This window comes from Muscardinus avellanarius (assembly GCF_963383645.1).
Source record: "Muscardinus avellanarius genome assembly, chromosome: 13".
Taxonomy (NCBI): Eukaryota; Metazoa; Chordata; class Mammalia; order Rodentia; family Gliridae; genus Muscardinus; species Muscardinus avellanarius.
Window position 1 is genome coordinate 5225572 of NC_137799.1, and position 13606 is coordinate 5239177.

At 59.2% G+C, this 13606-nt stretch overlaps 1 protein-coding gene across 2 annotated transcripts in view; it reads left to right on the forward strand.

The window, feature by feature from the left end:
• MED27 (mediator complex subunit 27) overlaps positions 1-13005 on the forward strand; it is a gene marked incomplete at both ends in the record, with an annotated part of 189797 nt that extends 176792 nt beyond the window's left edge. For both annotated transcript variants that reach the window (XM_080709500.1, XM_080709501.1), the window contains 2 exons: positions 11610-11687; positions 12871-13005. In XM_080709500.1, the coding sequence (XP_080565626.1) occupies positions 11610-11687; positions 12871-13005 (213 nt within the window). The remainder of the gene's footprint in view (positions 1-11609; positions 11688-12870) is intronic.
• Between the last annotated feature and the right edge of the window lie 601 nt (positions 13006-13606).

Consider the following 13606-nt stretch of genomic DNA (forward strand, 5'->3'; position numbering starts at 1 on the left):
CCGGGCATCCTACCTCAGCCTACGTCATCTGCATTTGCGCAGAGCCCTTCCTGAGACCTTTATGGTCTCTCTCTTCCTGTCTTCAACTAAACAGACTTGGTTCCCACGCTCACCTGCCGGGCGCAGGAGCCACAGTGGGGACCGGGGACGGTGCTGTGTAGTTAGAACCCAAGGCAGAGCGTGTTGGGGTCCAGCTCCTCTTCCAGGGAGACTGCGTAGATGGAGGGGCCTCCTTTCCTCTTCCAACCGCTGCATCGCCCATTTCCTGTCAAATGAAGGGATTTATTAGAAAGTAATGTAGTGCTGAATTAAGCTGAATCCTCTCTCAGTAAAGCTTTCACCTGATCACTGTCACACGGGCCTCGGCTGGCATGTCGCCCCAAAGCCTGTGAGCACAGACCGGGCTGCGGCCCAGGGGGACCTTCCCGCGCTGCACCAGGCCGGCACGAAACAGAGCTGGGCCCTCCTCCGTCCGTGGAGGTTCTGAGGCCTGGTGTGGGCGACGGTAAGCATCACAAACTCAAAACACCAAAATAAAAGGATTCGGCTGAGACGGGGCTCAGCTCCGCTTTGTGATCAGCTGTTTCTCAGAATCCTGTGTTCTCCCAGCCTCCCCGCCTCGATTGGGGGTGTCCTGGTGGACATTGTTTCCCTGAAAGACGCTGCTGACGGGCGCCGTGATGAAGGTTCCCGAAGGATCGGCCGGGTGGGTTAGTGTCTGCGCATGCGGAGCTCCGCCGGGTTGAGCAGTATAAACCCCAGGAGGAGTGACAGGCAAAGGCGGTTCCGAGGTCATCAGCTAGAGGCCTTTCCCAGCCAGAACACGGGTCCCAGACGCCCTGGGGAAGGGTGACACCCCACAGCACCTGCCCTGAGAAGGGAGCCTTGACCAGCAGCCTTCAAATAACATCACCCGGAGGATCGTCCCGGTCCCTGCCCACGGTGGCAGTCGAGGCCCTGCACACAGGCGCTGGCAGTGACGGCTCGCGGAGCAGGGGCAGGAGCATGCCCTGGCCAAGCCTCCAGGCCTGTGTGACTCCTTGGATGAGAGTTGCAGACCCTGGCTCCGAGGCAGATCCCACCGTAGGAGTGAAACGTGGCCTCCTTTAGTGTGCAGACCCGGCTGTCAGCAAGCCCTTTTCTGCCTTGCTCATTAGACCCTGTCGCCGAGCATGGGGACGTGGCCACGGGCCGGGACAGCTTGCTGTGGTCCGCGGCTGCTAACAGGTGCCTGCCATTTACCACGCTCCCCCAGCGGCGCCTCGCACTTGGTCCTAGGGCGAAGCCGCTTTTTATAGCCAGCAAGTCTCCAGCAGCGCGGATTCAGAGAATGGGACTCAAAAATAAGGGGACCCTCCGAAAGGGCAGAATCACAAAGAGCCAGGAAAGGTTTCAAGTGTGTTCGTATTTTCTGACATTTAAACTCTGCGGGGGCAGTCACTGTTCTGATCTTTAACCCCCTCACTTCAAAACAGTGTGCGTTTTCGTCCAGTAACTTGGGAGGCGGAGGGGCCAACCTGCAGCTTCTCCCTGCGTTAAATCCTGGCAGGGGGGCTGAAGAAAGAGGCGGAGTGTGCGTGGCCTCAGGTGGGAGAACAGAGGGAGAGGGTCGAGCTCGGAGGTCAAGGACAGAGCAGAGCGCAGGGAGGGGGAGGGCAGGGAGGGCAGGGCAGGGAGGGGCAGGCGCAGGCAGGTCTGGCTCTCTCGGGCTGCTCCACCAGCCGCAGGTGGGGAGGAGCCTCTTCAGTCCCGCACCAAGGAGGACTGAACCCAGAGGCATCCTGCTTCCAAGCTACACCCTCAGCCGTTTTTATTTTTGATTTTGAAACAGTCTCACTAAGTTGCCAGGGCTGCCCTCAAGCCTGCGATCCCCCTGTCTCAGCCTCCCAAGTGCTGGAATTACTGGTGTGCGCCACCAAGGCCAGCTGCCCACCCGTTCTTTGCTGTGAAGGACTGAGGACAGCCTAAGTCCCGCAGTGTTTATACAGTGGCCAGTCAGTTCTCAGTAGAAAGGACTTGAAGATTCAATTCTCTGACATTTTAGTGGGTCCTGGACATCAGGTTGGAGGTATTGGTATCTCGCATGAATTGGGGACGTACCCAAATAGTATCTGGCTCGCCCACCTACGGCTAATGGAGGTCCTCGGAAGGGAACCTTCCCTGAGCAGGAGAGTTCCCGGAGGACGGGGCTTCACCTCCTGGAGCGGGCTGTGACTGTGTTATCTGAGAACGTCCCCCCACCCCAGTCACCTCACACCGCCAGGAGGCACCAAGTCACCTCTCTCCAGCCTCCCCTACTCTTCCTTCCAACACCACAGCTGGAGGCCTGGGAGAGGCTGAGGCCGCAGTGGGCCCCAGACAGCCCACAGCTGTCCTGTGCCGCCGGGGAGCCTCCCCACCCAGGGGCCCTGCAGCCTCCCAAGTCAGCGAAGGGTCTCCTGCTATTTCCAGGCCACATCTTTCTGCCTGTCCCGCCATCCTGGTGTCTCTTGAGTGCTGGTGAACCTTCTCCAGCGAGGAGAGAGGCTGTTTTAAAAGATGGAGGGCCATGTCACTTCTGTCCTGTCCCGGGGTGGCTTTCGTTCCCCCCCCCCCGGGGGGATTGGGGGGTAGTGCCGATGAAGTGCTCGGTGCTGCCACTGCCCCACCAGGTGCTCCGGATGTGCTGCCGTGGGTGGGGCCGAGGAACTCAGAGCCTGCTGTCTCCATATACGTGACCTTTTTTTTTTTTTTTTTTTTTTTTTTTGGTGGTACTGGGGTTCCTGGAAGCCCTTCTACCTCCAGGCTACACTCCCAGACCTATTTTTTATATTTTTTATTTGGGAACAGGGTCTCTTAAGCCAGCAAGGCTGGCTTCGAACCTGTACAATCTTCCTGTCTCTGCCTCCCAAGCGCGGGGATTACAAGCGTGCGCCTCCACGCCCAGCCTTACACGACCCTCTTTTTGTTTTGTTTTGTTGTTTGTGGTACTGGGGATTGAACCCCAGGGGTATTCTCTCTCCAGGCTACATCCCCAGCCCTATTTTATTTTAAAGCAGGTCTCAGTAAATTGCTGGGGTGGGGGTGGCTCACTAAGTCGCTGAGGCTGGCTGTGAACCTGCGATCCTCCTGTCTCAGCCTCCCTAGTACTGGGATTACAGGCGTGCACTGTTGCTCCCGCCTGTATGGCCCGTGTTAAGCTAGGTGATTTTGTAAACAAAACCAAAGACCAAGCTCCCGTAACAACTCCACCCGCTCGCACCGAAGCACCTCCATTTTTCCTGCGCCCCAGCCCTGCTATCCCCCTGGACAGAAGTGAGCTCGAGAGGGAAGGAGACCCGGAAGCGCAGCTGCACAGCAGCCCCTCGGGCGGCCAGCCTGGTGGGCTGGTGCAGGGGCCCAGGACCCGGGCACCTCCCTGCGTCCTCAGAGCCGGCGGCACCTCCGGCGATCCCCGGGAGAGCCCGAGATGGACGCAGAGCGGGGCGGCGGGAAGCACTGCCTGCTCTGTCTTTGTTCTTTTTCCTGCCGCTGCCTCTAGTCTGATGGAGAGATAGGTGGCACTGTCTGTGTTTTCTCGGGAACCCAGATGTCTTTGGGTGTTGCTCTAACTGCAAGGCGTTCCTGCAGAAATAACATCGCACCCAGTGGGTGCAGAACACTCAGGTGTCTCTGGGCTAGGGCTTTCCTGGCAGCCAGCGACAGAGCCTGGCATGTTCCCATCTGGAAAGCATTGAACTTTTCCTTTTCATCTAAATGAAGAGCCTTAATTCCTTAATCCTGAGAAATGTCAAGGACCCTTCATGTGCACCTCCTCCGGGCTCTGCACCGGGCCCTTAGCAGAAGTGGAAGGCGGTCAGGACCCTGGAGAGTTCCCTGCCTCTCCAGCCCCTCCTCCCAGCAGCGCACTCTGACCTCTTTCACCCCTTCCTGCTGGCTGTAAACAAACCCATTGACAGCTCAGGGGCTTGGGTAAGTGGGACCCAGGGCAGAGCCAGAGCTGAGCCAGGGAGGACAGGAATATAGCAGGTGTGGCCTCACAGCGTGGGGGTGGGACATCTGATCACGGTCTGGCGCTACCAGCCCAGGTGTCCCGAGGGTTCTGCTGAGAACAGACAAGGGCCCAGGGGATGGGCAGAATGGGGAGGGCCCTGGCTCAGGTGGAGAGGAGTGGCCCCAGCAGAGGGGTCTCCTGAGCACAGCCTCGGGGCCGGGCAAGGCAGGCATGGAGGAGCAGTAGGATTGCTGGGTATCACTAGGGGTGATAGGGCTGACAGCGACGAGGCTGAGGTCCAGGTCCTCGGGGCCTCCCATGCCCATCCAGGGCATGCAGCAGGACCTGTAGCTGACGAGAGGCATGCAGGGCTCCAGGGACCTGGGGCATCTTGGCTGGGACTCTAAAGAGGTGGGGTTAGCACCCCAGACCAAATACTCATCTTTGCGGCCTGCCTTGTGCCAGAGACTGCGTCCAGCCGTTGGCATATGTGGGCTCATCGTCTCCGACACAGCTGGATCTTGGAGGTGTGAGCAAGGACTTGGGCCTGCTGGGCAGCTGGTCCGTCTCCCTGTCTTTCCACTCAGAGCAGCAGAGAAGGGATATCGATCTGCCTAAGTAATCCCCAGTCCCCATGGGCTGCGGCGCTGCCTCTCCAGGCCCCCAGGCCCGCTGAGCCTTGGCACACAAATCCAGGCTCAGATTAGGGACTAGAGCCGCATAATAAACACGAGATCCCCTGCGCCCGCGCCGCTCTGCTTTCGTCCCCATCTCAAAGCTCCTCGCGGCACTCCAGGGCCCAATGCTGCTCTCAGGACAGACTCACGGCATCCTGGTGTTGGAATAATGATGGCTTCTCTTCGTGGAATGGGCGCTTCGGGAACTGCCTGAAATATTTCCCCCAAGCCGGTGCACATCCTTGAAGCACTGTTGCTGAGGGGCTTTGCGGGCTCTTTATGAGCACCTGACACCCTAAGCCGCCATCGTTGGCTCCAGAATCACAAAGAGATTCTTGGCGTTTCCTCCAGGGTGGGTCTGTCCTTGACTGAAGTCTAGGCCTGCTCAGATTCCTGGCCGGCCTTCTGTAACGCTGCGGTGTCTGTACCCTGTGAACGCGGGTTTAGTCCTTGGGTTACAGGGACAGAGCGGGTACATGCCAGGAGCACACGCTGGGCTCTGCTGCGGTAGCTGGGGCTCCAGAGCCTCATTGGGACGCACTGCACTGGAGACCGGTTCCTAACCCAGAGCACGTCCTGTGCTCACAGTACCCCAGTTTCTGAGCCTCCTTCACCAAGCTCCTCCATCCTGCCTCCCTGCCTGCCCCAGAAACCGAGGACCTTGTACGTTAACCCTGGAGTGGGCCAGGAGTCTTGGTGCCTCTGCGACGCTTGGGATTGCTGTCTTTTTTTGAAAGGACAGAGGCTTTCATTTTCAATCCTGGCAGGGCCACAGCAGGGCTCACTCCAGGTTGGTGTGGGAACGCTGCCCCTGGGTGTCAGGGTGACTGGGGTGGCCCTGGCCTGCAACAGCACCCACTGAAGACCTGGAGGGACCTGCGGGCCATCGGCCCCGAGGCCGGCGTGGGGTGGTGCGGCCAGGCCCTGCCAGACGGCGGCCAGTAACTGGTCACTTTGTGTAGAAGTAGGCGTCGGCTGGAGGGAAGCCAGGATCCGGGCCTCCACCAGGCCCCTCTTAAATATGCACCTCCTAAGCACTTGGGCACTTAGCTTTTCCTATTTATTAATCTTGCAGGGGAATACTTTGAATAGTTGGAGGTCCCAGCGCTCTTAGCTTAGTGGGAGGCCTTGGGCCCCAGGAGCCGTGTGCTGGCAGATAATGCAGCTTGGTGCCATAAGTCCGCTGAATTAGGAAGGACATCGTGGACTTGCTAGAGCCCAGGGTTCCCCCCAGCTCAGCTCAGCCGCCGTCCTGCCCCCTGGTGGTGGGAAGCAGGCAGTGCCCCACGACAGCCTGTTAGACCCTTCTAAGAGAGGCCTGAGCCCGGCATGGTGGCGCACGCTTGTCATCCCAGCGTTTGGGAGGCTGAGACAGTAGGATCGCTGTTCAAGGACAGCCTCAGCTACCTTGCAACTCAGTGAGGCCCTGTTTCAAAATAAAGAATAAAAACTTGGGCAGGGGGTGTAGCTCAGAGGTAGAATACCCCTGGGTTCCATCCCCAGTACCTCAAAAAAATAAAAGAGGCCTGCTGGGGATTGAGAGTCTGCTGATGGAGTTTTCTCTCTCCCTCTGCCTCCTGATCCCTTCTGCGCCACCACCTTGTCCTCCTTTCTTGCCTCTGATTTGGAAAACCAAATCTCTGGTCATCGTGAAGCCTGGTCTCGGGATTGACCATAAGCAGAGAAGCCTTGCTGGACCTGCGGGGCGCGGGGGCCAGTTCGTGGCGTAATGCCTGGGCCGCCCCCGCCCCCTCGTGCTGCCGTTTCTCTCCCTTTATGATAGGTACGCGCACCCGGGGGCTTCTCGCGGCCGCCTGGTTCCGCGGGGTGCCTCGCTGCGGGGCTCTGTACTTGCAGCGATCGAGCCAGGGTGGGCTTCTCGCAGGGAAGCTGTGGGCAGCTTGTCCAGTGGCAAGGACCAGGCTATAATGTGGGAGACTTGGGCTCCCGTCCCAGCTGCATCCTAAGAGTGGCGGGCTCCCCTCCCCTGGGGAGGAGAGACACCCCAAAACTCCCGTTCACCCCAAAGGCCCGCAGCATGGAGCCCACCAGGCTTGGGGCTTCAGGTCTGACCATGTAGGGTCACGTGATCCAGACCATCCCCACTGAGGAGCGGAGTCGCTCCTGCGCCTGTGCGAGCTGCTTGGCCTCCCGGAGACTGTCCCCAGACCTGGGAACGGCAGTGCCCACAGTGCCCCATCACCAGTGTGCCGGGGCCAGGTGAGGTCAGCTAGGTCCACCTCACATTCGCGGGCGCTTGCCGTGTGGCAGATCCCAACCCTCCCTGGACTCTTCAGTCCCCCCAAGGCCACCCAGCTTCTAGGTGACCAGTGGGCCAGAGCCCGGGTGCCACCAGGCTGCGCTCAGTAAGCCCCAGCCCCGGAGGCCGTGCCACTGTGGGGCTGAGCTAAAATAGCTCCAGGGCCCCTGCAGCCTCCAGCTCTGGAGGGAGGCTGTCAGCATCCTCGCACACAATATGGCAGAGGAACTTTGGGAGACTGTTGTGACTGGCAGCTCCTTCTCCCCCACGTTGACTGGCAGTTGGTTCAAGGACTCTTGAGAGAGTCCGCTCTCCTGCCCGGGTTCGGCGCTCCTCCATTCGCGTGTGTGACGACCTTTTCCGAGGCTTCGAGGTGAGGGGCGGGGTGTCCGGAAGACCTGGCTGGTGCAGTAGGAAAAAACTAAGATTAACAGCTCCCTGCGGTGCAGGCGGCGCCCTCCTCAAGTAAGCCACCGCCGTCCCTCCTCGAGTGGGGCGCGGAGGTGGGCTGCGGCATCTCACAGAGCCCCTCGCGTGGCCCTCCCGGCCGGCCGCAGGCTCCCTCCTCTGCGCCCCTGGCCCTGCCAGCGTAGGTTTCTTGCTCTTTCCATCTTCTCCCTCCCTTTCCTTGGGCTGCCTGCCTGTCTACTTTGATCTTCTCACAAGCTTTGTTTCACGCCAGCCCTCAACCGGTGGGCTGAGTCCCCCGCGCGGGCTCTGGGCAGCATTAGCGCCCTCCCTGGCCCCTCGCGCGGGGGCCTTTATCTCCCAGGGGAGTCTCATTAGCTTTGCCGCACAATGGGACCCGGCCCGGGCTGCCACTAAATTAGTTAATAGCATTTTTTTTACTTGGCCCCAGGCCTGTCTTTTGCACATCTTCGAAGCTGAGCATAAAACAACTTTGTTGTTGAAAAGTATAAAAACAAAAAATATTGAAGGAAGAACGCGTTGACAAAATGGAATATCATTGTCGGTGAAGCTGCCGTGTTCTCCAGTTGCACCCCCTGGTGCTTGGGGGTTTGGCCACAGGAATCCAGAATCCTGCGGCGGGGCAGTTGGGCGGGGGTGGGGGGCAGCAAACCGGCTGGCCCTGTTTCCTTCCATTAAAATATTCCTGGGGTTTTTTTTGGGGGGGGGGGTGGGATTAGAGGAACTAAACAGTGGTGTCAGCGCTAGAAAGAAACCCCCACCGTTTGGCAATTAAAGGGATTACCTTAGACTGGACTCTTGGGAAGGAGGCTGGGTTTGGCCAAATTGCCAGCTAGTAATAGACTCAACTAGGTGCCCAGCCCAACATCAGAGGCCAGCTCCGGCTCTCTATGGAGAGGAGCCTTCAGGTTTGTTCCTCGTGTCCAGCCCTGGGCAGCCTGCTATGCAGTAGCCACCTGTGCAGCCCCGCCCCACGCTCGCACACCACGCAGGCTTCCAGAGACCGGCACCTTTAGTTATGAACTCAGAAAGCTGGGCTGGGGGCTCAGGCCCCGCAGGATCGTGCCGCAAAAACTGGCTGTCCCTCCCCAGCTGGGGCCTTTGGGCTCCTAACCCCTCTACGTCTCCAGTCTCTCTGTCAAGTGGAGTGAGGACAGGACCTACCAAGCCGGACGCGGGACGCGCTCCTGTGACCCCAGTGACTTGGAGCCTAAGGCAGGAGGATTCCAAGTTTGAGGCCAGCCTCGCCAACTTGGCAAGACCCTGTCTCAGATAAAATAGAAAGGGCTGGGGGTGTAGATCCGCGGCTGTGTGCCCCTGGGTTCAATCCCCTGTACCATGGTGGTGGGGCGCACTCACCTCAGGGGATTCTTTGGGGTGTTGAGAAGTACACAGGACTTGGAACCGACTAAGCTCAGTTCATAGCAGTTACTATAGCCGGGCGTGGTGACGCACGCTTGTAGTCCCAGTACTCGGGAGGCTGAGACAGGAGGATCACAGGTGTGTGGCCAGCCTCGGCTATTCACGGAGGCCCTCTGCAACTTAGTGAGATCCTGTTTTAAATTTAAAAATAAAATAAGGGCTGGGAATGTAGCACAGAGATAGAATGCCCCTGGGTTCAATCCCCAGTACCACACGCACATGCACACAAACAGCAGTTATTATAAGCTGATAAGATATCCTGTGGTTCTAAAAGTGCACCTTTTATTAAAAATAAAGGAAAACCCTGGCTGGGCACAGTGGCACACCTGTAATCCCAGTACGTGGGAGGCTGAGACGGGAGGATCGCAGGTTCCCGGCCAGCCTCAGCAACTTAAAAAGAGGCCTCCCACAACTTAGTGAGACCCTGTCTCAAAAATAAGGAATAAAAGACAGGGCTGGGGTGTACTCAGAGGAGAATGCCCCTGGGTTCCATCCCCAGTACCACGAAAAAAAAGAAAAGAAAAGAAACCAGTAACCACCTGCAGCAGAGCAAGGCTCCAGCCAGGCCAGCCCCAGCCACGTGCCAGCCGCCCTCCCGGGCCTTCAGGACTGCTGCAGGCGGTTAGTGCCCGCCTTGGGGAAGGGGTCTTGCCCAGAGCTAGGAGCCACGGCCCGGACGACGTGCTCATCCCCATCAGGAGAAAGCATTCTCCAAAAACTGTTTCTTTTGTAATGGCAAACGCAGTTGCAAAGAATATTTTTCTTTCTCTCTTTCTCTCTCTCTCTTTCTTTCTTTCTTTGCTTTTCTTTTTTGGGGTGTGCATGTGTCTTTGGGAGTGGGATGTTGGGGAATGAATCCAGGGGCAGTCTGTCTCCAAGCTACACTCCCAGCCCTTTTTTTTTGGAACAGAGTTCACTAAGTTGCTGAGGCTGGCCTCAAACCTGCAGTCAGTCCTCCTGCCTCTGCCTCCCAAGTACTGGGCTGCAGGCAGGCACCGCCGCGTACAGGTGCAAGGGACGTCTCATCAGTCCCGAGGTGGCACTCCCGTGGGTTTTCTTAGCACGGGAGCTGGGCCAGCAAGAAGCAAGCCCAGGCCGGATCCCGCTGGAGCCCCTCACTTCACCCTGGCACCCACCGTCAGTCATCTTGCAAAGTTATCATTACTACTGTTTAAAAAAACAAGACGCATTGCTCATTTTAGAAAGCTGTCTGTAAAAATGCTTAAAATAAAGGCAGCCCTGGCACTTGGAGGAGAAGGCGCCCTCTCCATCTTGGAAGTCACGGGCAGGCTCCTCAGCAGTGCGGGGCACGCCGCGGGGGCGCCAGCGCGGGTTTGTGGCGCTGGGCATCTGTCAGTCTCTTGACGAATACACATTGAGCACCTGCTGTATGCCTGGTGATATTCCAGGCCTTTAGGGGTGCCAGATGATCCTGCCCCACAGAGCTGATTGTCTAGCGGGATCACCAGGCACCAGGCAGGCCAGCAGCGTGGAGGGGTCGGCGGCCGCGCTGGAGTTCCAAGGGCCTGTCCCCGCCCGCCTCTTTCTGGCCCCTTGCGCTACATCCTGCGTTTTATCCAGGGGGGGACGCAGCCATGTGGCCCACACAGGGCCCAAGATGACGCCTCTGGGAGCAGGGGCGCTGGGCAGCCTGCTGGCCCTGAAGCCAGCCTCCGACTGCGGCCTCCACCGAGCCGGACTCATTTCAGCTCAGCCCGTGAGCCCCTCGCAGGGCCCAGGGGGCCCAAAGCTGACGGGCCTTCGCAAGTTAGACCTGCGCTCGTTCTTGTTCTCAAAGTTAATGATTTTATCTGGATTTTTTTTGTTTTGCTTTGTTTTTTAACAACATTTGCAATGCCAAGAATCCCTAATGAGGACAATCAAATAAACCATTAGTTTGAACACAAGTATCAAATTAGTGGAATCTATTAATTTTCTGATGGATGGCAGGCATTAGCCATTCACGGTGTCATCACATTGCGAACTGCAGGGGACCTTGGGCCAGCGCTTCGCTCTTCCCAGAGGACGTGGAGACAGGCCGAGCGGCCAAGTCAGGGCCAGCGGACAGGGCCAGCTCCCCGTGCCCGTCCCCGCACCCGCTTCCTCCGGGACCTCAGTCTCGGCCCTGGCCTGGCTGAAACCTCTCCTGCAGATTCAGGGGGTCAGAGGTGTGGCCCACGGTGCTGGACAACCTGAGAGCTGGGCAGAAGCCCCCGAGCATGGCCCGGCTCCTCAGAAGGACGACCGTGGCCACGAGGCCCGAGGGAAGGATCCCGAGGAATCGCCAGATCCCTGAACACAGACTACGGGGCTGCAAGTTAGGAGACAGAATGGGATAAAAGGAGCAGGAAGACCACATTCCACTGGGTGGAAGCCGTCCCCGTGTCAGAGGCGTGAGCTCCGCTGCCGCCACGTGCAGTGGCACTCACCTGTAACCCTAGAACTTGGGAGGCTGCGACAGGAGGACCAAGTTGGAGGCCAGCCTCAGCAACTTAGACCCTATTTCAAAATGAAAAAGGGGTGGGGGTCAGAGGCAGGATGCCCCTGGGTTTCCTTCAGGATGCTCTGTCCACCTCCGCCTGGCCGGGGCCACCCCTCCTCTTCCAGGGCTCCCGCCTGCCCGGCTTTCGGCTGTGCTGCACCCCCCCATCCCCGGCCTGTGTCCTTTCTGCCTACCACATACCAACCCGCTGCAGCCCCCAATTCCGCTAATTCCCCCGCTGGAGATTTTATTTTAGATGTCCTTCCTCCGGGAGCAGTCCCGAGCAGAGCCCCTGCGTGTGTTGGGAGCGCACCCGCCCCTCCTGCTTCCTCTGCCACTAACTCGGTCGCTGTCCTTCACCCCCAGGTGACGGACCACGCCACCACGGCGCTGCTCCACTACCAGCTGCCCCAGATGCCGGACGTCGTGGTCAGATCCTTCATGGTAAGTGACATCAAGAGTCAGGTCTCCAGCCTCGGCCTCGGCCACCCTCAGCTCCAGGGCCTCCCAGGGGAGGTGGGCTGCCGTCACCCACAGAGAGAGGTCAGGAGAGCGCTTCCAGCCTATCGCTGCGGATCCCAGCGTGGACTTAGTAGGGCTTTTATCGGCCTCCTGGTCCATGGTGAGCCCCATACCTGGCGCTGCGCTCGTAGCTGTGAGCGGCATGGACACGGCCCTGTGGTTCCAAGATGGGTCCTTCTTAGATTTTCAGAGCGGAGCTGAAGGCAAGAGCAGCCTCCGAGCTGGTCCAGGCGTGCTGAGCCCCCTTTTATCTTGGGGCGAGGGACCAGCCCAGCAGACAGGCCTCGGCAGCAGAGAGAGAGAGAGAGAGAGAGAGACCGACCGGCCCTGTGCCCTGCCGGGCTGTGGCGCCAGGTGCCTTCAGGCGACCTGGGGCTGGGGAGAGAGTGCACAAGCTTGGCACCCAGGGCCAGTAGTGGCCCTTGACCCCTCGTCCGCCTGGAAGGGCCGCCTTGGGGACAGCTTTCGAGGTGGGTGGACCTCTATCAGGAAGCGCAGCGGCTCTTCCAAGAGCAGTGTCCTCTCGGTGACAGAGCTCGGGAGGTCGTTCACAGTGAGATTCCTGTGCCCCTCCGCAGGGCGAGCTCGCCGGCCTGTCGCCGCGGGCTGCGGGGGTTTGGTGGCGAATCTCCTTGAGTCGGGAATTGAGTTAGGCGAGGCTCATTCCTATGTATGAAGCGCGGAGGAGCCCGCGCCGCCCGCCGCGCACAGCGACCCGCAGGTGTGAGGTCTCGTGGTGACAGCGAGTGGAGCCTGGAAATCACATTACCTGGAAGGCACGTGGCCCTCCGTGTGGACCCTCCGCCCCCAGCTGAGACTTCCCCGGCGCGCGGAGGACGCCGCGGCCAGCGCGGGGACAGTCCCTGGGGCCGCCCCAGGGAGGCTCCCGGCTTCGAGGGCAGGAGTGCCGTGTAGATGGCCCCCTCGGCTGGGGCTGGGGTCAGAGCTGAAGGTCACACTGAGTGAACTTGTGGCTTCAGGCGCCTCCTGGTGAGACTCCAGGGCACCTTCGGGGGTGAAGCCGGGGCCAGCCCAAGTCTCTGCCCTGGCCTGGGCCTGGCGGGAGGGTGCTGGGCCTGGGCTTCACTCCCTCCATTTCTCCTAGACCTGGCTGAGGAGCTACATAAAGCTGTTCCAGGCCCCATGCCAGCGCTGTGGGAAGTTCCTGCAAGATGGCCTTCCCCCCACGTGGAGGGACTTCCGGACCCTGGAGGCCTTCCACGACACCTGCCGGCAGTGACCCCATCCCCAGGAGAAGCCCCAAGTGGCGCCATGACCCCAACCCCTCTCCACTGCCAGAAAGCAGCCGCTGCATCTGCTCGTCTCTGTTGATGGACTGATCACAGCAGCAGTGTGCAGACCTTTCTAGAACACCATTGCAGGAAGTGCCCAGCATGCTCTCCCGGGCACGTGGCCGACGCCAGGGAGCCAATTCCCCCCGATCCACGTTGAAGTCATCTCCACGAGCCATGACTGGACTGAGCCCCTGGGCTTATGTTTGCTGTTACCAGGGGGATTTTGTTTTGTTCTCTGTAACTTATTTTTATAAACAATAAACCTTTGTACCCAGGACTGCGTTCTGTCTCCTGCGCCTCACAGCTCAGTGGACGAGGGTTCTTTTTCCGATGCCTTCTCCACCCATGGCTTGAGCTGGGAGGGCGGTGTGGGCAAAGCTCCACTCCAGAGCCAGCCTGGTGCCGGGCTTGGTGGTGCACACCTGTAATCCAGCACTCGGGAGGCTGAGACAGGAGGATTGCAGGCTCGAGGGCAGCCTCAACAACTTAGCCAGACCCTGTTTCAAAATAAAAAGTAAACAACAAAGGGCTTCAGTACCACTTAGA